The following is a 27,525-nucleotide window of genomic DNA, read 5'->3' as shown; positions in this document are numbered from 1 at the left end:
TTCCTATCCATTTGTTATAGGACTGGGGGCTTCCACTATTTAGTTAATATGTTTGTTTTTGCACTGTCCAATGAACACTTGAGACAACAGATATGGGAGAAAGGGCCACTTTATTTCACATTAGCAAGAGAAGCAGAGGCTGAGACCTGCAGCATCCTAGGCAGTGAAGCCCCTGTGGTGCGGGGAGAGACCTCTGGGCGGTACCAAAAACCTCTGCCCCCAGGCGGGCATGCACCCGACTTCGAGTCGCGCCCCGCTGCTGGGCGGCGCGTCTCATCCATGTCTATCCCTTAAGGGGAAGGCAGCCGGACCGCGGACTGCGCCACCTCGAGCCGCTGAGCCTCTGAGGTGTGCCCCGTGGTCCCGGCCAGGGCCCCGTCTACGTCCTCGTGCCACCGAGCCCCTGAGGACTGAACTAGGGTTCTGCCCTGCCTATGCAGCCTGAAGGTGCATGCCAAAGTCCCATTCACGCCTCCTAACCCACACCACCTTCCACAAGGAGGGGTCAGCCTAGCGCTTGACCCCCCCGCTCCCAAACAGGGGAAGAAGCAACTTAAGGCTGTCCTGCAAGTCCTTAAGAAAGATGTCTGCGCCTTCCTCCGACAAATGAACACCGTCGCCCCTGTACATGTAAGGTAGCGAGAACACAATTGCAGGATGCATTACCACCCTGCCACCAGCGCGAGACACAAAGTTGCCAATGCTCCTGGTAACTTTCCTGTGCATCCTCTCAACCTTAGCGCAGCAGAAGGCCCCCTGCCACACACGTGCACAAGGAGGAAGAGGGCTGGGTCTCGTGCCCTTTCAAAAGGTCCGCCGTAGCTGCCAGACCCAGCCCCCTTCCCCTCCCCCTTGGGGAGGGACTCTTGTGTCCCTGCCAGGCCAAACTCACCTCTTTAATCGGGCGATCGGGACTGTATGGCAGGGCTGTCCATGGAAAGGTGCGGCGCTCAGGGTCTGAGTTCAGTCTTGTAGCTCAGAAAGTTATCCTATGTGGCAAAGGATTGTTGTGAATCTGAGATCACAGGAAGAAGGACACACACATATAAATTTTTAAAAAACGAACAAGACCAAAAACGCCTAAAATGTGTGCCAACATCTTTGTGAAAAGCTCATTCCAAATAGGAGCGTGTAAGTGCACAGACAATAAAAATTAATGGAAACTGTCAGGAAATGATCCCAGTGCTCCTAAGGACACCTTCATTTCCTGTTTCCTCACTTGTGCAACTGAATCTGAAACTGTGCATGCAGCAAATTACATCAGTCTTCACCCTCAATGAATGTGAATGTTAGAAGTGGATCTGCAGTGATGTTTATTTAGTCAAAGGGTCTACAAACAGGAATCATATGTGTATATTTAAACAAAGGGTACTACCCATTCACATTTATGGATGTGGTGATAGTAATATAAATCTGGGAAAAGAATAGTTTATTCCAGCAGGAAAAGCATCACGGTGTGGTGAGTTCTAAGACTCTTGAGATCCTGTGTCCCAGTCAAAACCCTATTGGCAGTAGGTCCCATTCGTTTAGTTTATTTTCAGATAGTTTTGTCTAGGACTGCAGTGTACAAGTCTGTTTCTCATTCTGCCTGTGCTCTCTTATGATCAAGGTCCAGCTACTTCCAAATTGACAGGTTAGGCTGACAGTGGCTCTGCCTAAATTGCTAGGGCAGTCGTTTTACATGGTTGGTTGGGTTTGGCCCAGATTCTGTGCATGCCACACCCCATCTGACGGAACCATTGACACGCCCAGATAGCAAACTTGCATTTTTAAAAAAGGGTCCTGCCCTTGTTGGAACAGAACTTTGCTTCCAAATGTGCAGGCACTATTCTGCCCAGTTGCCAAAATCATGGCCTCTTAAAAGTGCCTTGAAAATCCCTTATATCTGAAAAATATGTATGGTCTCTTTAAAAACTGCAAGAGTCACAGGAGAACTGAGACCAACTGAGAGAACAGCAGCTCCTTTCTCCAATCTCAGGCTCACTGTGGGGCATATATTTAGTAAGTGGAATGGCAAGCAGAATCACCTGCATAATTTAAATTGTTTTTTTTACTTTGTGTTTTGTTTTCCGAACACATGTAGTTGAATTCATGCAAGTAAAGTGCATGTAAAATGCAGGACAATTGTAATATTACAGCAACCCCTATTATGTGCAGTTACAAGGAAATAAATCTCTCAAATACTCTAGATTCAAGTTGCACTGTAGATTAACATCACATGCAAGAACCTATCTGAAAAAAAATTCTAAAAATGTGTCTTTGCCCTTCCAAAGTCTGAGTCTCACATTTCTGAATATATTTGTTTTTGCAAGAGGCTGCAAACAGTTACTTGGTGGGAAGTGACTGTCATTCCTTAATAGGCCAGATCATGAATGTCTACTGCAGGCCATGCTCATTTAGGTCTCACTTGTGTGCTCAACCATGCTGGCAACAGTGCCTTACAGCACAGTCCTATGCAGGTCTATTCAGAAGTAAATCCCATCAGTGAAAACCCAGTTCAGTGGGGTTTACTCATTATTTTAGGATTTCATCCTTTGTTGAGACTACCCGGATGAGTGTTTAATCATAGTGTCTGAAAACCTGAATGTCTCTACAGGACCATCATAGGGCATGATGGTCCCTATGATGTTCTTTCCCTTGTATTGACTTAACTTTGGATAGATGTTTTAGCCTCATTTGGCAAATTTATTATTTATTTTTCACATTTTTATATGGAGATGGAGTCAGATCTAGGATTAATAGGTAAAGAAAGCAGTGATAAATTGCTTTCTTTCCCTCCTCATTTATGACCTTTAGCAGTAGGAAAAAATACTGTTTAAGGGTGGAAACTTCTGATTCCTTTTGATGTTTTTCCCCTTCGCTGTCCAGTCCTGACTAAGCCTAACCTATTCAATAAAGAATATAGTAAAACTGACCCTAACCTTTAAATAGGCAGAGTCTAAGGCTACAATCCTATCAACACTTTCCTGGGAGTGAGACCAGGAATTTATGAGGAGAATAAAAAGGAACATAAACTGTGGCAAAAGAAATGTAAGAAGGTGATATGGGAGGCCAAGAGAGACTATGAGGAACGCATGGCCAGCAACATTAAGGGGAATAATAAAAGCTTCCTCAAATATGTTAGAAGCAGGAAACCCGCCAGAGAAGCGGTTGGCCCTCTGGATGGTGAGGGAGGGAAAGGGGAGATAAAAGTAGACTTAGAGATGGCAGAGAAATTAAATGAGTTCTTTGCATCTGTCTTCACGGCAGAAGACCTCGGGCAGATACCGCTGCCCGAACGGCCCCTCCTGACCGAGGAGTTAAGTCAGATAGAGGTTAACAGAGAAGAAGTTTCAGACCTCATTGATAAATTAAAGATCAATAAGTCACCAGGCCCTGATGGCATCCACCCAAGGGTTATTAAGGAATTGAAGAATGAAGTTGCAGATCTCTTGACTAAGGTATGCAACTTGTCCCTCAAAACGGCCACGGTGCCAGAAGATTGGAGGATAGCAAATGTCACGCCTATTTTTAAAAAGGGAAAGAGGGGGGACCCGGGAAACTATAGGCCGGTCAGCCTAACATCCGTACCGGGTAAGATGGTGGAATGCCTCATCAAAGATAGGATCTCAAAACACATAGACGAACAGGCCTTGCTGAGGGAAAGTCAGCATGGCTTCTGTAAGGGTAAGTCTTGCCTCACCAACCTTATAGAATTCTTTGAAAAGGTCAACAGGCATGTGGATGCGGGAGAACCCGTGGACATTATATATCTGGACTTTCAGAAGGCGTTTGACACGGTCCCTCACCAAAGGCTACTGAAAAAACTCCACAGTCAGGGAATTAGAGGACAGGTCCTCTCGTGGATTGAGAACTGGTTGGAGGCCAGGAAGCAGAGAGTGGGTGTCAGTGGGCAATTTTCACAATGGAGAGAGGTGAAAAGCGGTGTGCCCCAAGGATCTGTCCTGGGACCGGTGCTTTTCAACCTCTTCATAAATGACCTGGAGACAGGGTTGAGCAGTGAAGTGGCTAAGTTTGCAGACGACACCAAACTTTTCCGAGTGGTAAAGACCAGAAGTGATTGTGAGGAGCTCCAGAAGGATCTCTCCAGACTGGCAGAATGGGCAGCAAAATGGCAGATGTGCTTCAATGTCAGTAAGTGTAAAGTCATGCACATTGGGGCAAAAAATCAAAACTTTAGATATAGGCTGATGGGTTCTGAGCTGTCTGTGACAGATCAGGAGAGAGATCTTGGGGTGGTGGTGGACAGGTCGATGAAAGTGTCGACCCAATGTGCGGCGGCAGTGAAGAAGGCCAATTCTATGCTTGGGATCATTAGGAAGGGTATTGAGAACAAAACGGCTAGTATTATAATGCCGTTGTACAAATCGATGGTGAGGCCACACCTGGAGTATTGTGTCCAGTTCTGGTCGCCGCATCTCAAAAAAGACATAGTGGAAATGGAAAATGTGCAAAAGAGAGCGACTAAGATGATTACGGGGCTGGGGCACCTTCCTTATGAGGAAAGGCTACGGCGTTTGGGCCTCTTCAGCCTAGAAAAGAGACGCTTGAGGGGGGACATGATTGAGACATACAAAATTATGCAGGGGATGGACAGAGTGGATAGGGAGATGCTCTTTACACTCTCACATAACACCAGAACCAGGGGACATCCACTAAAATTGAGTGTTGGACGGGTTAGGACAGAAAAAAGAAAATATTTCTTTACTCAGCTTGTGGTCGGTCTGTGGAACTCCTTGCCACAGGATGTGGTGCTGGCGTCTAGCCTAGACACCTTTATAAGGGGATTGGACAAGTTTCTGGAGGAAAAATCCATTATGGGGTACAAGCCATGATGTGTATGTGCAACCTCCTGATTTTAGAAATGGGTTATGTCAGAATGCCAGATGCAAGGGAGGGCACCAGGATGAGGTCTCTTGTTATCTGGTTTGTTCCCTGGGGCATTTGGTGGGCCTCTGTGAGATACAGGAAGCTGGACTAGATGGGCCTATGGTCTGATCCAGTGGGGCTGTTCTTATGTTCTTATGTTCTTATGACCCATTGACTATAGTGGAACTTACTTCTGAGTAGACATGCTTAGGATTGGGCTCTAAGCCTGTCCAAAGATCAAACAGATTAATCTATGCTCAGTTGAAAGCAATTACCATGTAATTATACCATATATATGTAACAGAGTAAGTACCAGCCTCTTTCTGGTCCAGCTGCCTAAAGCTTCTCCCACTCAGGCCTGTTGCGTACATTATAATGGCAGTATGCTTGAGTCTACGTATTGGAGCTGCCTGAAGAGTTTTGACATCTACCACATATTGTTGGCATACTTCTCCATAATCATCAGTAGTAGAAAATGTGCACTTTTCAAATAAACATTTTGGTTCCTAAGGATCTTGAAGAACGTTTGAAATACAAAAGTTCTTCAAGCGTTGTGCATAATTCACAAATACGAAATTCCTATTCCAGGAGGGCTGCAAAGTTACCTTAGTAATTGGCAAATACAAATGCAGTCAGTAGTTTACCAGTGCTTCAGTTGTGAGGCTTGCTAATGCTGTGCTGCTTTTCTTAAGGATGTACATTATTCTTCTACGAAAGTGATGGCAGATCTGGAATAGACCACAACAGCATCCCAAAGCACGCAGTCTGGGTGGAAAACAGCATCGTGCAAGCAGTGCCTGAACACCCAAAGAAAGACTATGTCTTCTGCCTCAGCAATTCCCTTGGAGATGCATTTCTGTTTCAGGTTTGTTCTGTCCTTGGTTTGTTACACAACTGTTTGTCTTCCTTAGCACATCCTTCAGGCAATGACCTGAACTGGTACACCAGCATTTCCAAGATGGGTGCCTTAAATATCTTGAATATGGACCATACTTAATTACTTTTAACAGTGGGTGGTCCCTGTTTATGCAGCAGGCAGGATTCATAACATTCAAGTGTCAAGATGTAACCAAACAGTTTCACAATTTTGCTCAATCTGGGTTTGCATCCTTGTTGATAAGGTTTGGCTCCTGATTTCCTAGCACGGTCAGTTTATGTTATGCAGATCAGTGACTATGCTGTGACATAATTGGGGCACCATCTCCTGCCACATGGAAATAATGTTGGGGATCTAGGAGAGCTCAGAAGAATGTGCCTTTAATATGTCTAAAGTGGGGTGAATGGGGAAAAATATACTTTACAGTCCAATAATCCTTTATATTGTAGATCATGTTATAGATACGAGAATGGCACACTGTTCAAGTGCTGCAGATGATTTCATTTATAGCTTTGTTCTCTGCTTCCATATATAACTGTGTTTTCATTTCTTTTGCCAAGGAAGACGCTACCTAGGGATGTCGTAAAATAGTCTTCTACAGAATTTTTTTAGGGGAAAGCTGAGATGCTTCTGTTGAGGATGCTCTTCCTTAGAAAAGTAGATGGGATCAGTGGCTTCCAAAGTTTCTACCTGCTAGGATTCTATTTCCAGATTCACTTGTTTGCCAAGGAACTCACTGTGTGTTGAAAGATTCTTGAGCACATTTTAGGATCGCAGTCTGTTCGTGCAGAGTATAGGCCAGCGCTGACCTGTGTGAGCAAACGAGAAACAAACTTTCTTGTTGCTGCATGTTGCAGGGAAAGATGGATAGTGGGATGAAGAAGCAATCTTTCAGCCCAAACCTATCCCTGGTGGCACCACTGGGTGTAGTGGCACAAAAATGACTACTGTTGTATCCAGCAGAATCACCGAGGCCTCTGGAGGTCTCCTTGGAGAAGGTCTCCTTTCGTCCCCTTCCCTTAGGGAAAGCCACAGTCCTCAACATTGGGCTTCTCAAATCTGTGCCAGCTATTTTGCTGGCATAACTTTGAGAGCCTTCATTCATGTCAGGCTTTGCATCCAACACAGAGGATAGGATACGATGGACAGGGCTCTGACAATCCCACTCTTCTCCTGCCCTGATTTGTCCCCCCACCCCGGAACCACTCCCCCCGCCCCAACACCCTCACTGTCACTTGGAACACTTGTTGTGCTGTGTCTGTGCAGCGCTGGACCCAGTGCTTCTTACACTCAGGGTGTCGTGGACATGCCTTACAGCACCGGTGCTGGAGCTCGGTGCTGGCACACAGAGCCCATAGGTTTGGGCTCTTTGTCAGCAGCTTATCTGTCATGACCTATCTTTTGGTTGAAGAACCAATGATAGGCTTTCAAAGAACCCCGGAGTGTGTATCCAGAACATAGGTTGAAAACCATTGAACAAAGCAATCCTCAAGGTGCTCCCTAAACACTAATGACATGATTCAGAACTTTAGCATTTTATTTTTTTAGGTTATAAAAGCAAGACTCTGGTGATGACCCCATTTCAAGAAAGCATAATCGTTTCATTTATTTGCAGGTCATCCCGGCTAGTACTCATTTCTTTTATCTCTCTCGTTTTGGGAACCTGCTTTCTCAGTGGTTGAATTTCTTCCCAAGTAACTTTAAAGATGCAAATGGAATATGTGGGCGTGTGTGTGTGTGTGTGTGTGTGTGTGTGTGTGTGTGTGTGTGAGAGAGAGAGAGAGAGAGAGAGAGAGAGAGAGATTGTTTCAGGCACTTCTTTCTTCTCTTTTAACCGACATGCCTCAGGAGCACATCTTAAATAGTGGACTTCTGCAAACTAGTCCTAGTCTCTCTGGTCTTAGGGTTGCATCCTCAAAGTAAAGTTGTTGCTTTTGGTGGAATTGAAAAGTATCACAGTATTATGCCCTGTGTTAATTATTTATTTTAGGGCAGGTGGAACTCTTGCAGTGCCATAATTTCCCTTTGTTAGAATTAATTTTTCCTTCCCTCCTGACTTTAATAGATCCCTTAGTGTTAAGTAGGTTTGTCGGCCTGACGGTTGCACTTAGATGAGACTGAGGTGGCCAGGAAATAAATACCAGTACACAGCATGGGAAGTACAGTTGGTCCACAACTTACCCACAAAAGTCTTGCATAAATTCAAGCACTGTATAAACACCTAGCCCCCTCCCAAAAAGAAAACAAGAGTGCAGGCAATTCCATCCCCCCCCCTTTCCCTTTACTTTGTTCATACCACAGAGCAAGTCTGAAACAGGAGAATGAAGCTGCTGTTCTCTCAGTTCTTGCATGTCTCTCATACATTCTGTGCTTTTAGTTCTTAAAGAGACAGCACATTTTTTGTTTTAAAGGCATTTTAACTATACACAATGTTGGCTTTATGCACTGACCTCAGAATGTAACCGTCGCGTAAAATGCCGGCTAACTGCAATGGAAACAGTATTAATGATATAGACCAGGGGTGGGCAAGCATTTTAGCAGGAGAGCCACATCATCTCTCTGACACTGTGTTGGAGACCAGGAAAAAAAGAATTAATTTACATTTCAAATTTAAACAATAAATTAACATAAATGAATACATTGGAGATGGAACTTAGATGAATGAATGAATTTTACTGAGCCTATTTATAACACACATAAGAAATGTAATACAGACCTGCATAACCACATGAGAACTATGAACTGTTTGCCACACATACCACTTGCACAGTGAAAACTTACAAAGTCCGTAAAATAATAAAATAATAAAAAGTCTGTAAAATAATGCCCAGGGAAAAGCAGAAAACACATGGAGACTATAAAAGACCTTGCTGTAACTTGGCTCACAGCTTGTGTCTAGCGGTTGTGACCAGCAGTCACAGGCCAGCGCAGGCTCCAACGGTTTCCAGCCATAGACTCATTGGAGACTGGGGGCTCCCTTCGGGCCAGATTGAGGGTCCCCAAGGGTCACAAATGGCCCACAGGCTGGGGTTTTCCCTCCCCTGATGTGGACTGTGAAGATCCTCTCCAGTTGGAACTTCTTAGCCCATTGCAACATCTTGCAGATGCATTTTGTTTGGTTAAAATCTTCATTCTCGGAATGTCATAGAGGCTAAATACTGAAAAGGTCACACAGAGTGCACGGCTTTTGTGGTAACATAGAACCCTATTTATTACAAGCCCTCTGCTGTCAAGTCAGAGCTAGGTTTCCCTGTAACCTCTTGTGGGAAAGAGCACAAAATGAACCTTGGGGGGAAAAAAAAGAATAAATTATGGATTATTTTGCTGAGATATGTGAAACTATTTGTCTGCTATGTAGTGGCGCCCTTGTAAATCCAAAGGAGCAGATGTATCAAGAGTGGAAGGTGAATCAGAGATGGAGCTGGAAGAAGGGAAGAATGATCAACCATAATTATGGAAATAAATAATCTGCAAGTTACCGTAGCCCCCAAGCTTGATTTGTTATTTAGGGAATCACTAGAGCGTATACATCATTTGAGCTACTAATAATATCCCTTTGCCCACACAATTCATGGAAATGTATAGTAGTATGTGTAAACAGAATTATGAAGTCTGAAAGGCTTCTTTATAAGGCATCATTGTTGCCTATAATTCAAAATGTGTAGCTCCGTGACAGCTCTTATCTCATGTACCACTCTGTGTTCAGTGAAAACTGCTGATACAGCTGAAAGCTCAATGGGGAAAATATATGTATATAAATATAAACCGGTGGTTATTTAATACAGCCAAGCTTCAGACATTGCTGTAATTCTGTTCTGTCTTACATCCAAACATGTCACACACCTCCTCCTAATTTCCTCTCGAGTCAGGGAGCTAATACCAGGCCTACACACATCCACTAAATTTGAAAGTCATGTGGTGTTACCAGATGCTTGCCATGTCATTTTTAGTTTGTGTGCTCATATTTCAGTTACATGCAATTTCTTTGGAGGCGGAAAAGTTCTTCGTCTCAAAGTGTTAAATAGCTCAGTCTGCCTTCCTCTGCAATGCAACTTTAGACAGCAATCCTATACTCACTCACTTGGGACACAGTGAGACTTACTCCTGGGTAAACACATGTATATGATTGTGAGTTTAAATCATCCAGGCAAAGCATTGCCATAATGAAATGCCTTACTTTCATGTGGATAAATATTTTGACCTTCACTTCCAGTGCAGTATAATCAGAATTGCTCTATATAATTTCTGAAATGAAATTTCAGGAGGGAAATTTGGGCAGGAGGTCTGGTCTAGAGGGTAGAGCCTCCACTTGCCTGAAGATAACATCCACAAGGTCGCCAGTTCGAGGCCACCGGCACCGTGCGACCTTGAAGCAGCTGACAAGCTGAGCCGAGCTATTCCATCTGCTCTGAGTGTGGGAGGATGGAGGCCAGGATGGAGGCCAGATCAGAATGAAACACCTGAATTGTTGTGGCTCTTGAAAGATAGAGCCTTCTTTCAATTGTAAAAATCCCTACGGGGATTTAAATTAGCCTGCCTATGTAAACACCTTGAATAAAGTCTTGAATAAAGACCAAGAAAGGCGGTATATAAATACCTGTATTATTATTATTATTATTATTATTATTATTATTATTATTATTATTATTATTATTATTATTATTATTATTATAGGATTTCTTTTAATTTGGTATTTCTAGACACCTCCACCTTAAGTCACATACTGTATTAATGTTTGAATTTGTTACCATTTACTGAATGCAGCTTTATGTGTTTGTTAGAGGAAAGGTAGGGGGAAGAGGAATAAGAAATTAGAGTTAATCTCTGCACAAACTGACACTTTCAAAATGTGGATGAGAGGAAAAGAGTAAGGAAAAAAAGGAATATATCAAACTGATTTGAACCTTGGGACACTAGGGGCCTGTTCAGGTTTAAGCCTTAACCATGGTTAAGGGATCATGGTTAGGCTGTGGGAGTGATCCCTTCCCTCTCACACATGATATCTCCTCCCTCTGACTGTTCTTAATATTTAATAGGATGAGTTTAAAAACTGATTTAAAATCCTAAGTTAAGAATTTATTAGAACATATAAGTTTTTTTTTCCTTTGCATTTTAAAGACTATCCCTGAAATTTGTAACATTTTCCAGCCAAATTTATACCACTGGAAAATAATAGAGAAAGAGGATATGAAGATTCATTGGTTCAACTAGCAAAGGCTTCAATATTTTAGATGACATTTATATAATGTGAAAAGGACATGCTGTAGAGACATTAGTGAATGTTTGGCAAAATATCCGTTTACAGATGAGGACCTTTTAAGATCTCATTTAATTTAATTCTTGTATTGCCCTGAGGAACAGAACTTGTCATAATCTAAGAGTTGGGAACATGAGCCTTTCTGTTTAGCATCCCATCTGGTTTTCTTTGTGGCTGTTTAGAGTGAAAATTATTTCCTTTTTGTAGCTATCCCATCTTTGTAGCATTGTAGAGTGTGACTCAAACTTATTATCAATCTTATGTTGCTCTTCAAGTCACTTGCTCTTTGATGTGGGCTACTCCTTTCATTACTGGTTTCCCTCTTCAGCTATAAAGCAAAGGGTAGCCTCATATGGGTACTGTGTATTAAAGCAACAATATTTAATTATTATCAGCAGGGAAGCGCTGTACTTTTCGCCACTGTTATAATAACAGCAAACACCATGTTCATTAAGTATGTTATGAATTGTTGCAGCCTAACAATGTAATCATTCTATAAAAATGCATAGGCATGCATTCTTGCTGGCTTAATGATGAATCTAAATAGTTCTGTTCATACTATAGCATTTTGGTGGGTAAGAAAGATAATACCTTAGCAATTGCTGGTGAACATTCTGCAGCTGTTGACACTGGTAAAGGTTTGAATACAGGCCTACAACGACAAATTAAACATATAGGTGAATGCCTGTAAGAGTAGAATTTTTTTTCTTTTTTTCAGTTACATTCATTACAAGCAAAGTGGAGGAAAAAACTGAGTCTTTTAAAAAAACATTGTAAATCAGGAGGATTCTTGCTTTTCTCTTTTTTTCAGACTTCTAGCCAAACAGAACTGGAGAACTGGATCACAGCGGTTCATTCTGCTTGTGCAACAGCTGTCGCGCGGCAGCATCACAAAGAAGATACTGTCAAATTGTTGAAAACTGAGATTAAAAAACTGGAGCAGAAAATTGACATGGATGAGAAGATGAAGAAAATGGGAGAAATGCATTTCCTCAGTTTGTCCTCTGTAAGAGACTCCAAGAAGAAAAAGACCATTCTTGATCAGGTAAGCTTACTTGTATGCATTAAAACTCAGCCATGCATTCAACTGCTTGCTGGGGTGGTCTGAAGGAGCAGTTGCAAAACTGAGATGCTCGTCAAGTTTGTTTTGCATGACATCTCAACTATACTGCTGGCATTGGCATTTCTGCTGTACACGGGGACTTTGTTATAAGTGTCTCCATTATACATTTTCTTGCATTTAAATCCTCAATTTTTGAGGAAAGAGACACACAAATTTCCATACACTTGTGTCCTTTACTGCTGCAGCCCCACTGCATATCTTTTTTCTCCTTCTAACTCTTAAAGGAATAACCATGATATTTAGATTTTGCCACTGCTGTGAACTACATGCTCTTCTTTGTTCTTTTACACAGCCTCCAAGCTCTTGTTTTCTATTACAGTATCGTTAATTTTGGCATTGATAGTGACACTGTTAACTGGAATAAGAGGGAGAGTGACCCCTGCCTGCTTCACTTACCTCTCTCCTTCAGCATTCAGTGCCATTGCCACTACTTCCTATAATAGTTGCAGTTAGTTGCACTAGCCATTGGAGGAGGAGGTGATGTTGATACAGGATGCCTAGGGAGAGAGGTAAGCCCTCCTCATCCTCCACAGGCCTCCAGTGCCACCACTCCTGCCTTCTCTTGGTGTCCTGGGATACTTTTGCTGCCACCTCCTCCTCATCTACTGTTGACGGATGGAGGGAAAACTGGGCCCAGCATTCTCACTTAGCATCAGAGGAATGGTGATTCTTCTGATGAGATCAGCCTGGTGAAGTCATTAACTCTCCATTATTATCCGCCCCAGTGTCCAGAGCTGCTGCCATTCCTTGAATGACCATGGAGGAATTAGTATTCACTCCACCGTCCATTAAAGGATGTGGTGGCAACAGATGCGCTAGATGTCAACAAGATAATGTGGGGGCTTAAACCTCTCTCTCAGCATCCTGTATTGCTGCTGCCATTATATTGGCCTCAGAATGTCCCAAAGAATGATATGGAAGCAACTTCTGGTCAAACCAGAAGTTGCTTCCAAAAAATGAATGTCGCTTCCAAACACTTCTGCAGGCCCTCCTGAAGTTTGCTGAACTGCAGCTCTTTAATAACCAGGACTGCTGCAAATTCTAGTTAAAGAGGTAAGTTTGCATTGTGAAGATTTCCCACAGTCTGAAGATGACATTCTGCAACTGAGAGATACCAACTTATGGACGGAGTCTTTTGTTTTTGGTCCTTTGACAAAATGCACTAGTTTTTGAATTGCTGCTATTGGTATAGGGATTTATTCACTATGTGAGATCTCATTGTTCTGGCATCTTTCAGTTCTCTGTTATGTTTGCACAAAAATGGTCTCCCAATGATGCTGGGGTTGAAAGGAGAATCTGGAGTAGAGAGGAAATTCAATCCAGAATGTTTATCTTGTTAATGAACATTGTAACAAAGAAACAATTGTCTCAAGACATCTCTTATTCTGAAAAGAAAGATAGATACTTTGCTCTAATTTAGAAAGTTAACATTTGTTTTTCGTCCTTAGGAATGTAATCAGCCTGCAAAATGGATGATAGAACTTGATGCAATCTGTTGTTTGCACACGCATGATGGTGTCTGCGTACTTTAAACTTTGTTTGCCATTGTGATCTTTTTACCTGTTTTGTTCTCCAATCTCTACCTCTCTTTATAGATCTTTGTGTGGGAACAGAACCTGGAGCAGTTCCAAATGGATCTCTTTCGGTATCGTTGTTACTTAGCAAGCCTCCAAGGAGGGGAACTGCCAAATCCAAAAACATTACTTGCCTTTGCAAGTCGTCCAACGAAAGATGCAATGGGCCGCCTTGGAATCTTTTCAGTGTCTTCTTTTCATGCACTGGTGAGTTGAAACTGATGCCAGAGGTCATTGTTACTGAAAGAGAAACCACTTGGTGCTTTATAAGAAGTTTAAGGGAGCGCAGTTGCTGTACAAGCTCTGTTCATTTCAGTGAGAGGAGTGCAATACATGGTCTCTGTTTATATATCACCAAAATACTGAGCACTATATCTGCCAAATTCTTTCCTTTCTCTATAACAAAAGAGAGCTGGTTGTAATGTTATGGCTAAAGAGACTGAAGTATGATTTAAGAAGACATTGGTTTGACTCTCATGTTTGCCATGAACTCAGTAGGTGGCCTCTCAGCCTCAGCTGCAATGTGGGGGGTCATAATACTTCCAACAGCGGTTCTCAAACTCTCTAGGAGAGAGTAAGTTCTTGCAGGGATGTGGGGGGAGGCGGGGACGTGATACCCAGGATTGCATCACTAAGGGGGGCACAGGGACTGGCATGTACTCACCAGTCCTTGAAGCAGCCTTCAGGGGGTGCGGGGAGCCCTGCGCGACTGTCAGCAGGGCCCCCCAACCTTCTAAAAGTGAAAGTGCAGTGATTGCGCTCCACTTCCGGCTTTGCTGCCTACCCTCTGCCTCTGCAGAATCCAGGGCCCTCAGGCTGCCCAGTTTGAAAAGCCCTGCCTTACAAGGCTGTTGTGCAGATTGGAAGAAAATAATACACTTTTATTATCTTCTTAAAGTGAAATGCTTTTAACACTGAAATGCTTTTAACATAAGCATTGTTTAGATTGCTGCTATTAATAAAAGTTTTCTGTCCTGAAGTGCAAAACTGAATAGAGCTGAACCTTTCAAGTTTTTAATGCTGGAACAGTTTCTCTAGAGCTGATCATGCTTACATTACGAAATGTTTTTAATAGAATAAACTATCACGCGCAGCCCAATCCTATCCTGTGCTGGAACAGGCAGACTGGCCTCCGCAGTGCCCACACATGCAGTCCTTTAATGGCCATGATGACATTGATCCAGATTTTCCTGATCTATTCTGCATCCTGGCAGAAATATATGGTAAAAAAACAGGTGCTCTTTCACTGAGGCACAGCACTCATAGGTGGAGCAAAGAAAAATTCCTGCATGAACCCTTGTAGAACCACTTGCCAGCCAGTTTTGACAGTACAGAGCTGTCCACATAGCCTGACTCAGCACACCTCAAATGCTGCAGCCATCCTATTTTCCTTATCATTTCTTTTTTTTTTACGATGCACTAAACATTTCTAGCTTCCAGCAATTTCTAACTCTCTCATGGGAATCAGTCTGTGCCTATAAGCCTTTGCGAGACTCAGCGCTTTGTCTCCCAGGTTTTTGCTTTGTGTTTGGTTTGGTTTATTTTCAGGATTTATATCAGGTCTTTTCCAGAGTGTTCCAAGGCAACTAACAAAGCTCAGTTAAAAACCACAGTAACAGAACAGAAAGCTAAAATAAAACAGAGCAAAATTAAATGAGAACAGTAGAAATAAAATATTTAAAAGGGGCAGGAGCAGTACTGCAGCGAAATAAAAACAATGATGGCAGTAAAGAATTGCAGCTCTCATTCTAGATACTAAAAATCTAATACCCTCAGTCAATATGAGACCCAGCAACAACAACAGAAAATACCTTAGAATCTACATATAGCTTCTCATATAGACCTATAGAAGGAAAACACCTTTTGCTGCCTGTGATGTTTGTTTTAGGGACTGATTTTTAAAAAATGTTTCTTGCTTGTCCCATCACAAACGCTTGGGATTCTTGGGCCAGTTTAGTGCCCAAGCCTGATGGGAAGTAGCAGACCCATAGGTGTCAAGAAAAAGTTGCTACCATAACCCAGGGGCATGGATGGAGGCTGAAAGGGCAGAGGGGAGGCAAAGCTTTTCCTTTCCTGTTTGCTTCTCTTTGGGGTGGGGGAAAAAATGTTTCACTTCTGGTGGGAGTCCATGACTGAAAGTGATCCCATTGGTGGGGAAAAAATAATAGTAACAAAAAGTGGGTTGGATTGAATAAAATGGGTAGAGGAAGGGCTTGCTCCTTCCTCCCCATGCTGTGCTTCAAATTCCCTTCCTTTCTTTTGTAGGAATTCTGCTTGACTGGGTTAAGCTGTGCCATGTTACAACTTAGCCTTAGTGATTGGTGTCTGGCTAAGGCTAGAAAAAGATGTAATTTAAAGAAAGGGAAGTACATTTTTGAGCTGTTCTTTGAGTCTACCATTGTAATTAAACTGATGAATGAGCATAGCCATCAATCAGGTGCCATCAGCCTAGGGACAGATGGACAAAACTACCTTCAGCTGGGTGGCTGAGACTGGAGGAAGTAGCACATTTCCACCTCAGGCACCTGGTGGGGTGCTTGGCTAACTTTCTCCAGGCTAAGATGGAAGAAGCAGGAGTGAGAAAGGAGGTAGGCTTGAAAGCTTCAATCAGCATTTAATTTGCAGGTTTACTAGTCTGACTGTTGAATTCGTGAAGGGCAGCATGCAGGACTGTGAATGGGCAGTGGGTCCTCTTTTTATATGACTGTCTGTCTCTAATCTAAGTTGATAAAAACTTCTTCCTGAAGATTTGTTTGCAGTTCCTTTTCAGCTCCCAGGAATCTCAGGCTAACCATGCAATTTCTGTAGTGGAAGTTCTTTGAAACATACTTTTTCTTTGCCTCCTCATTTGTGGTATCTTCCTTGTCAAGGGTAGCTCAAACTCAGATGCTACCTGCCACTGCTGCAGTGCACTGCAGGGAGGGGAAAGCCCCTTACATTGCTCCTTATGTGGTTTCTGCAAACTCTGAAGTGCAGTTTCATTTCGGTATTTTTTTTATCTACATAGCTACATAGAGAGCATCTTATCTTATTGTCTCTGTGTTTGGTTTGCAAGTTGTGCAGTGGTGGAGAGAAAAGCGCTCCAGACAGTTATCAACACTGCTCAGAGGATTATTGGCTGTTCCCTCCCTTCTTTGGAGGAGCTTCACAGTACAAGGTGTATGTCGAGAACCTTAAAAATCCTGAGAGATCCCTCACATCCTGGTTATCAGTTTTTTGAACTATTGCCATCAGGAAGAAGATATAGGGTGATAAGAACAAGAATGAGTAGATTAAAGAACAGTTTTTATCCCAGTGCAGTGTCTAGATTAAATGCGGGGGTACAGTGATATGTTGAACAGAGTTTTATCGATGTGGTGACTGTACATGTAGTCTGCCTGACTTTGTTGTATTGTTGTTTTGCGTGGGTTGTGTCTTGTTTTACCTTGCGAAAGCACCTAATTTGTGTTTACGGGAACAATGACAAATAAATTTTCTATTCTATTCTATTCATTTAAAGGGACCCTGTGAGCTAACAAACTCCTACGTGTGCACAGTTCCTGTAAATAAAATTGGAAGTGCTTCACTTCTGCATTTGTAAAAACCACTTGGGGAGTATGGTAAGAAGTGGATCATCTGTTTCCTGCTTGAACAAGAAGCAAATTGGGAAGCAGATCAATGAAGCTTATGTTGGCATTGACTTGGAGGGAAGCCATGGTAGGCTTGGGGTGAAAGGCAGCACGAATCCGCTGCTCCGCCTACCACCCAGCCTGATGCAAGCCACATCAGCTCACCTCATGGCTGGGCTGCTGTTCCTAGCCCTCCTCATAGCTTCTTTAGAAGGAAGCCTTTGATGATCCTTGGAACGATGTACAACTTTTTTTTCTTTTTTTTAGAAAAACCTGAAAATAATAATCCCAACTGAACTCTCTGCATCGCTATTTATATTTGCTCTTCACATACTGAATTAAGAAATGATCCAGCTGTATCTTTACAAAAGGAAAGAAGAACTTGGACTAGATTTATCTGTCTTATCTAATAAGCTCCCACTCATTTCTGTATTTAGTTTCATGCCAGATAACTGTATTTCTCAGAAGTATCTCAATGAGACTCTCCTAAAAAGAAGTTTGTCTACTTAAGTAGACTGGTGGAAATGTGAGTGGTTTTTCTCCCCTTCAAATAAATCATTCTTGCCATATCTTGTACCACTCCCTCTTTCACAAAAGATATGTGGATGGGAGGCCTGAATCTAAGCCAATAATTGCACTTGGATTGTGACATTTGCCATTGGGAGAGACAACCCAGACATGTGTAAAACTGCCATCAGTTTCTTCAGTGACGTCACCTAATTTGCTATTGATAATGAAATTCAACTCTAAATTTCTGGTAAGAATATTCCCTTGTGGGAAAATATTTCTAGGTTTCTTTGTTATTGGTACAAGTGGTGTTTTCCAAAATAGCTGGTCATAACCATTCTGGAGTTGAACTTATACTTGTAAGATCCAGGTACAATTCCCCACTCAGCCACTAAGCTTTCTGGGTGACCTTGCGTCAGTCACTACCTCTCAGCTGCACCTACCTCACAGGATAGTTGTGAGGACAGAAAGAGGGAAGGAACCATGTACACTGCCTTGAGCTCCTTGGAGGAAGGGCAGTATAAAAATAATATGCAATGGAACTCCTTGCCACAGGATGTGGTGACGGCATCTGGTCTGGACGCCTTTAAAAGGGGATTGGACAGGTTTCTGGAGGAAAAGTACATTACGGGGTACAAGCCATGATGTGTATGCGCAACCTCTTGATTTTAGAAATGGGCTATGTCAGAAGGCCAGATGCAAGGGAGGGCACCAGGATGAGGTCTCTTGTTATCTGGTGTGCTCCCTGGGGCATTTGGTGGAGCCGCTGTGAGATACAGGAAGCTGGACTAGATGGGCCTATGGCCTGATCCAGTGGGGCTGTTCTTATGTTCTTAATATAATTAATCAATAGGGATTATGAGAGTCTAAATGGTGATTATGTAATATGCTACTTCATGGGGTCAACTTCACGGTATTGCCTCAAAATACAGCTGATAAATAGGGGTAGGCCATAGAATGCAGTTTCCACAGGTATCTTCGATTCCGCATAATTGACACACGCATTTATTTCCTTTGCTTTCAAATTGTTTACATTTACAACCTGTCTCATCCTGTAGGCTCTGAGTGAAAAACCATTCATTAAGTTCACCAGTTTACGCTGTAGTAAAACAGCTAAAACGTTGCCTGTTGAACATACGTATACACACTTCTTAAATGTACCTTAACACTTATGGTTAAGACTGTCACAGTTCTCAGCCTTTGATTCCGTGGTGATGCTTTGATTAATAAATGTTGTGGCAGGTGGCAGCTCGCACTGGTGAATCTGGTGTCAGGAGAAGAACACAGGCCATGTCCAGATCAGCAAGCAAACGAAGAAGCCGATTTTCATCCCTTTGGGGACTGGATACTACTTCAAAGAAAAAACAAGGGAGGCCAAGCATTAATCAGGTAGCCAAATAGTTCTCCTATTTATTTCTTATTTATTTGCAGTATTTTTATCCTTTTTCCACACCGAAGGAGACTCAAATCAGGGGCAGATCTCGGAGGGATATGGGTGTGTGGCGTTCTCCCAAACTCTTGCACCAGTGGGAAAGACACCCACTTTGGGTGGATTGGGGAGCAGCCCAAGCACAGTTGAGAGCCCAGTAGGTAGATCTGGGCTCCAAGTCCAGATGGGAGCTCAGGTCTACCCACTGAGTAAACCTCAGCCATGGAGGCCAAAGTTCAGCCAGGAGCCCAGGTCTACCCATTTGGTTAACCTGGGCTCTGGAGTTAAGATACTGCTCATGGCCCCCCCCCCCAGTGCAAACACTGGATCAGTCCCTGACTCAAATAGGGGACTCCCAAATAGGAGACAACTTGACACAGGGCTGTTAGGTCCATAAACATCTCAATCAATGTGTGTAGAAAGATAGTCTGTGTAAGAGTTGTTAATTTGGGGGTTTCATCCAAAACGAGGCTTCGAGCTGCAAACCGCTTTATTGGTTGAGTTGCAATCTAATTCATTGGAATATCAGACTTCTTTCGTGTCATGCCCTCTTCAAATCAGTTGTTCTAATCAGTTGATTAGAATTACAGCTGTATGCATTTACACAGCACATCTTTTGATTCAGGGGTCCTGCTTTTTAAAAAGTGTATCACTTATATTACTACTGCTGTTGCTACAAAGATTTAACTATGTTTGGTAAGGATCAGATAACCTTTTTATGGCCACGCTCTGCATATGAAAGTAGCTAAATTTTGGCTGTATTTTCCAAACTAAAAGCTTTGATTTCATGAAATACTGTCTCGGTTTCTATCATTGATAATTATGCCTTAACCCAGTGGTTTTCAAACTGGGGTGTTGCGACGCCCCAGCCTGAAGGCCCTGGCCTCTGTCCCCTTAAGGGGCAGGGGCAGGGAGAAGACAGGGAGAAGGCAGCTAACAGGGCTGCAGAGACTGGGATACACTCACCAGTCCCTGCAGCAGCCATCCTGGGATGTGGCGAGCCCTGCACAAGCATCTGCAGGGCTTCCCAGCTCGTCAGAAGTGAAAGTAGAGCGATTGCACTCCACTTCTGGTTTTGTGGAGGCGTAGCACGATTGCTCCACTTTCACTTTTGGAAGGCTGGGAAGCCTTGCAGACACTGGTGCAGGTCTCCTCGCACCCGAGGAAGGCTGCTGCAGGGATTGGTGAGTGCATTCCAGTCCCTGCACCCGGTGAGCGATGCAATCCTGGGGATCACGTTGCTGCTCCCCCCCCATCCCTGCAAAAACTTACAGTGGTGCAAACTCTCCTTGAGAGTTTGAAAACTGCAGCCTTAACCGATTCTAAGAATCAGAGGCTTCTCTTAAAGGAAGATAGAGAATTATAGAAGGACATATGCCTGAGACAGGTATTGCCACCCATAGAAATGCTGGCACCTAACCAAGCTTCAAATGGCACACTGTCTTAACCTCCATAGTCCCTCCATATGTCTTAACCTCCATAGTCCCTCCCAGATCCCAGAGCTGTTGAGTCTGAAAATCACCTAATTTTTTTGCAGTACAGTACTTTGCATGTCTACTCAGAACTGAGTCCCATTGTGTGCAATGGGTCTTACTCCCGGGATTGCAGTCTTAATCTACTTGTCAGTGTGATTTGTTCAAATCCATGGAGTTGTCCTTGACTTTTCATTCCCGCAGTTGCTCTTGGCTAGACCACATCCAGTTGCTGGGATTCTTTTTTTTTGCCTCTTCCCTTCCACACCTTTCATGTTTCATTTGTGCATGAATTATGTGGTGCCATTGCCACTAAGCATGGAAAGTGTGTGGGTGGTGTTCCATATGAGTACACCATTTGTGTAAAGCAAGTGCTGTACAGTTGCGTTCATCTTTGCTTGTGCAATTCAGAAGCCCAGGAGTGAAGAATCACCAGAATCACGTTGTTGCTTTCCAACAATGGCTTCCAACCTGGATTAGTTTCCCCAGGATGTGGGAGACGTCATTCTGCAGGAATTGGTTCTTGGTATGCCCTGAAAGTGTTCTGATGGCTTGTGGAAAGTATTCGAGAATACAGCTATCTTGCTAGAGAGGCCCTCTTTGTTTTTCCTTTGGGATCCAAACTGAGAACCTGATACAGGGTATAAACTCTTACAAATGTTAATAAACAATGCACACAAAGTAAAATACATGAAATCCATTCACCAATGTCTTACATTTGATCCTGGGCCTACAATTTTTGCATGCACTCCTTCCAGGATTAGTACTCCTTCTTTTCCTTGCCCCTTTACCTTCCTGTAGCATCATGTCTGCTGTTGTTCCATAGAGAAGTGCCATAGCTCAGTGATAGAACACATGTTTTGCATGCAGGTCCTAGGTTTATCCATCTCCAGACAGGACTGGGAATCCCCTGCCTGAAACTCTGGATAGCTGTTACTGATCTGGGTAGACAAGGTGGAGGCAGAATGGACTAAGATTCTGACACAGTGTATCTTTGTATGTCCTTGGTGCTCTTGTTCAGCACAAAGGCCTTCCTTCCTTCCTTCCTTCCTTTCACATTAGCAGTGCTACGTTATCCTGCTGTGTGTCACTACTCTGAGTTGCCTAGTGATCATACTGACACCTGTAAGTTAGAGCTGTCTGTCTGTCTGTCTTGTGACAGTGATAGGCATGTTTGAAATTCTGTCAAGCCTGTTGCAGTGTGGCTGCTTTATGACGTAGATTAGACTATTTGTGCTCAAAGAAGACCTTAAGAATTCATGTCAAGCAGATTATTGCAACAGAACCTATTCATGCTGCATTCCCCAAATAATTATGGTCTTAACGGGCAGACAGGCACATTCGACTCTGGGCACATTCAACTCTGCAGAGTGTTGATCAGTCTTCATCAGAATTAATTTAGAGATATTTCTTTATAAGTTGTTGATGGTATAATTAGTTTTAGGCTACAGTCTGTGAACTGCTTCTAAGCATATTCATTTGTTTTGATCTTCCATTACTTCTAGTTTGAACTTTTCCCTACACTTCCCCTTTAAGACTTTTGGTCAAGTTTGGTTTAGATCAGGCACGTCTACTTCTTTTGAACTTGTCCAAACAGATAAGAAAACAATTGGATTTGCTATTTTCTAGTTCAGGATTTTATCCAATTTTAATTGATATGGTAATTTCCCCCTCCCCCGAACTCATCTTCATTTGTCTTAGTAACAAAAGTTATTTCCAAATTTAGAAGGCATTTGCATCATCCTATTGTATTTTAAAATAGCACTTCTTTTTGCCTCTGCAGGTGTTTGGTGAAGGAGCTGATTCAATGAAGAAGTCTTTAGAAGGAATATTTGATGACAGTGTACAAGAGAGCAAGGTAAAAATAAGGGACACTATTGATTTACTCGAAGGAGTTCAATTAGCTCATGTCTGTTTTTAGAATGAAGCACATTTCTTTAAGAGAATGTGATGTGAAGCAAAATCCTAATGAGAAGCTAAAGTCATGCAGCAGTGAAGCCCTGCTAGATGTCAGGTTGTTTGAAATACAGCCAGGCACAAGGTGCATGAAGCTAGGCACTGTTCAGATCACATGATGCCCCAGAGATGGAAGCTCTTGAGCTTTCATTGGTATATAAATAAATGAAGCCCATGGTTCAATTCTATGGCTATTGGAGATAGGCAGAATTTTGATTCATGCTTGTCCTCCTCCCCTCATGTGGCAAACTGAAAAGCTTCCTGGCTGATAAACTACAATTTCCCTTGATGGCCAAACCAGGAAACCATAATTTAAGCAATTCCAGCAAACAAAAATATTCCTAACATCAACCAGGCATGCAAGGTGAAGAGGAAAGGGAAAGGGTTTGTGCAAGCTTGTCGTTTCATTTGTGATCCAACTGAATCTTACCAGATTGTCTGAGCTAGGACTGACTCTTCTTTTGGAAGTGATGTTAGATTTTTCATGATTGGAAAATATTTTAAAATTTTATTTACACTATTTATATATTGCCTTTTTAAAACAAGCAGTTCTCAAGATAGCTTATGTAGTGGATAAATGGGAAGAGTGTCCCAAAGGAACTGACAGCTAACAAGAGAGACAAGGGAGACAACAGAGAAAGGGAAGGAAATGGAAGCAAGAATAAACTTGCTTAAGTTTACTTACAGTATGGTGTGAGGACTTTCTGGATAGGCAGTCATCACAGAAAATGGCTTGATGGATTCACCTTCCTTCCTTACCGAGCTCTTTTTTTGCAGCAGTACCACTATATATTTCTTATATGGTCAAGTTTAATGTTAATATAAATGTCAAGATAAAGGGACCTGCTGGATACAGGATCTGTAACTGTGAAGGGTAAATGGGAATTGAACATTTTAATTATATGTTCAATTATATGTGGTAAAGGATCTTTTATCAGACAACCCCCTGCTAATTTGGGGCAATTGCACAAGGTACTTGATTGATGTGTACACTACAGTGAGACTTCAGTTTCGCCAATTGCAATTCTGGCCTATCACCCCCTCCTAAGTCCCTAAAGGAAACGAGTCTATGAAACACTGTTAAGTCATTGCCAGGGGGCATATTTCTAACTGAGCAAATGGGGATTTAACAGTGTGATTGCATTTAAAACTAATAGGAATTCCATATCTCTATCACTTGCTAGAAATGTTATCCCTGAGGGTCCAAATTAAACCTATAAAAACAAAGAAAATTTGTGATGAATTCTGAGGATTGCTGTCGAGTGCTAGCAATCATACATAGTTCAACCAAATCCATAGTGACTGTGTCACCTTCATTTCTGTTGACGGTATCATAATGACGGTCACCTTCATTTTAGCTTCAAGCTAAGAATAGTGGTATTTTCCTTTATATAGAACATTTATATCCTGCTGTTCAGCAAGAAAATAGCACAAAGTAGTATACACAGCAAAATTTATGAATGAAAAAATGGTTCCTCCTTGTTACCAAGGGGCTCACAGTCTGAGAGACAGGAGACATGACAGCCATTAGAACATATTCTGTGCTTTGTTTCATAGGGATATTATGGTACAGATGGTCTCTGTTCAGTATGCATTGCACCAATCCTAATTTCATGGAAAGTTCAGTGTTAACAGAGAACTTCATGCAAGCAGAGATATGTTCTTGGGCATCTGGAGGGGTGGTGGTGGTAGAAACACATCAGGAGATGGAGCTTTACCTCCTTGGTAGGAACACTAGGCAGGAGGTCCCAGTTTTGGTTCCTGACATATCCATGTAGGGCTAGGAAAGACCCCTGTCTATGGCACCAGGATGCGGGTCTCTTGTTGTCTTGTGTGCTCCCTGGAGCATTTGGTGGGCCACTATGATATACAGGAAGCTGGACTAGATGGGCCTATGGCGCGATCCAGCGGGGCTGCTCTTAAGTTCTTTTGCCTGAAAACCTGTAGAGCCACCAACAAAGTGGAGTGAGGTGCACCAATGATATGACTCTATAAGGCAGCATCCTATACATTTGTGGTGGGAATGCATGCATGGAACTTCCTTCTTACTAAAGTAAACAGAAGTCAAGGAATGAAGAGGGATTTGGCAATGAGGGAACCTTCTAGCAACCCTCAAGGGACTGAATTCATCCTTTAGAGCAGCAATTCTCAACCTTTGGGAGTGGGGGCTATGACCCCTTAGGAGCTCTTCTCAGGGTTTTTCATCAATTCAGTTACCAGAACCCCCTATAAATCCTTGAGGTTCCCCTTCTTACAGTTTTCAGTCTGTGGCCCCCTTCAAATGTGCCAGGCTCCCGAGGTGGTCATACTGAGAATGGCTTCTGTAGAGCAACCTGTTAGAATGGCTGTAATTTCTGTCCTTCCGATTATAACTAACCCTGAATTGCATGGATTAACCAGAAGTATGTTAACAATTTTTATTTTTCTGTTCAGAGAGAAAAAGAAGTAGCATTAACCTCTGTCCATTCGCATAGCCCTGACTCTGATATCTGGGTTCATGAGTACTTCACACCATCATGGTACTGCCTGCCAAATAACCAATCTGCTTTGACTGTGATCCACCCAGGGGACACAACAAGAGATGTCCTGGAAATGATTTGCAAGGTAAAAAATGTTATTGGAAATGCCCTTTAAATGATATGGGTTTTTGAAATTGTAATGATAGATGCTTCATTCCAATTTCGAAACATTCCACATGTAGTTCTGTAGCTTAATTTTACAAATGCACAAAAATGCAAAACTTGCTGAATTTTCTGCATATGAGCATAGTGAAAACTTTGTTCTTCTGTTTATTTCTGGGGGAGGGAAGGTAAATACATTTCTTCCTACACATGCTGAAAATCATCTTACTGAAAATTAATTTTGAGGTGTATAAACGTTTTTCTTTTGGCTTTTCGCTATTTATTTATTATGGGTTTTTGAATTCATTCTCTAATCATTTCAGCAGTAATTTAAAGAATGATTCTGCTTTAATTATCAGTATTATTAAATTATAATTGACTCAGTATACTGAGTTGATGAAGTAGTATTTAATGAAATTAAGCGGCATGTGCTTAACAGGTTGTTTTTTGTTTTTTTTTGAAAGACATATGTCCCCCTTTTCAGTAGATGAACATAGCAATATTCCCGATCCACAGCTCCTCAGATGTTTCACTTTTCAGTTGTTAAGCTGCCCTTTTCATTTAAATACATGGCAAAAACATTGTGTGCATAGAAACTTCATATGTGTGTTGAATGGTCATGCGTGCAGAACTGTCAGCCTGAAACGTCTCTTCTTTTTTGTGTATGAAGTGTCTTTATGTACTATTCCTTACCACCCTGTTTCTGACCATCCCACTGTCTATGCTACTTGAGTCTAAGAACCATAATCCACTGAAATATTGGGCAAGTTCTGTTGAAATGAATTTGCACCAGAGCTTGGTGCCCTAGATTTTATATATTTTCCCCTTAATTATCTTGTTCATGTGTCCATGGCCATCTATGCCCCCACTGATGTTTCAGAGACTTCATTGATATGACATAATATCAGTGCTAGATATCTAGGCAAATGTTTTGTCTGCAAAACAGCCCTGTTCATATGTGCTGTCACATGAACTCATGATTCACTGATGTTTCATCTGTTTGCTCCTTCTCAGCTTCCCATACTAAACAGCAAGCTCTTTTCAAACTCCCCAGATTTTAAAGTACAGTTTGGTAGTTCACCAATGGGCTGTTAAGCAGCATATTGTGAAAAGGTGTGCTATACGTGTGGTTAATATGTGTACTGTTGCAATGTAGTCAGAATGGGAATCCATGAATGTCAAAGCTGGTTTGGTATTCTCAAGTGTGCTTAGGATTCAGACCATTTATCCATGTACTTAGGAAGGGAAATGAGTCTTCTACCTGCAAAAATTTAATATTTGAAACTTTTCCAAGCATTGTGATTTGCACTGTTCACATTCACAAACTCTTATCTTTGTTTGCTGATTGTATTTGTGGATTGTAGACAAAAAAAACTCTGGCAAATAGATGGAGGAGAGGTGGCATTGGAGTCAGTGAGGTTGGGCCACTGACTGCGATCCCAGGTCAACCTTTGCCAGGTCAATCCCTGATCCTCCTAGTAGTGATGATGTATGTCAGCAAAGAGACACTCCACTTCTATCTGACAACCCCTACCTACATATGGGAGCACCCCATAGAGGCACCTGCTGCATGTCACCCATCACTTAGTGACATTGGAGTCAAAGTGCAGTTTGGGGTCCAGTCCATGGCTTTGCCTTATGGTCTTCAGCAACCTAGCAACAGTAATTGGGAGGGGGAGTATGTGTCTCTCAGTTTTTAAACAAAGCGAACTTCTTGACTTGCAATGTATTTTACCAAGCATGTGTTTTCCAAGGGTACACTTGAAAATTCCTTAAGTGTAAGAAAAAGGATGGCTGTATAATAATATATGCATTTCATTTTTCATAATGAAAAAGTGGAAGCACAGTTGTGAGTTAAACCTGTAGGACATCTGTTAAATCCGTAGCTTTAATTATTCATAACATTCATTAACCAGCTCAAGTTAAAGAATGAAAGAAATTGTATAATACTTTGAAAATCTGTCCATTCAAGCATGTTTTCAGAAAGTTGCATTGAGGGTGATGAAAAGTGTCTCTTGGATATATACTGTAGTCATTGACAGTTGAATTTCTGTAGACAGATACAATGAAACGTTTTTTCAGAAGTAACCAAGGAGAGATGACATTTTTAAGGAAATACATAATAGACAAATATAATAAAATGTTCTTAGTACTAATTTGATTTTTAGGGCACTTAATAAACAGTAACCCAGATTCTCAGCTGATATATAGTGCTATCTTCCCTTTTATTTT

General features: G+C 42.2%; 1 protein-coding gene across 1 annotated transcript in view; it reads left to right on the top strand.

Moving 5' to 3' along the window:
- TIAM1 (TIAM Rac1 associated GEF 1) overlaps positions 1 to 27,525 on the top strand; it is a 139,079-nt gene that overhangs the window by 61,329 nt on the left and 50,225 nt on the right. Inside the window, exons 5-10 of the mRNA XM_066621633.1 lie at positions 5,562 to 5,734; positions 11,815 to 12,048; positions 13,722 to 13,907; positions 19,058 to 19,204; positions 22,500 to 22,574; positions 25,106 to 25,276. Of these exons, the coding sequence (XP_066477730.1) occupies positions 5,562 to 5,734; positions 11,815 to 12,048; positions 13,722 to 13,907; positions 19,058 to 19,204; positions 22,500 to 22,574; positions 25,106 to 25,276 (986 nt within the window). The remainder of the gene's footprint in view (positions 1 to 5,561; positions 5,735 to 11,814; positions 12,049 to 13,721; positions 13,908 to 19,057; positions 19,205 to 22,499; positions 22,575 to 25,105; positions 25,277 to 27,525) is intronic.

Source organism: Tiliqua scincoides, chromosome 3, assembly GCF_035046505.1.
Source record: "Tiliqua scincoides isolate rTilSci1 chromosome 3, rTilSci1.hap2, whole genome shotgun sequence".
Classification (NCBI taxonomy): domain Eukaryota; kingdom Metazoa; phylum Chordata; class Lepidosauria; order Squamata; family Scincidae; genus Tiliqua; species Tiliqua scincoides.
The sequence above is the reverse complement of the archived record's forward strand: the minus strand, read 5'-3'. Positions and strand labels throughout refer to the sequence as shown.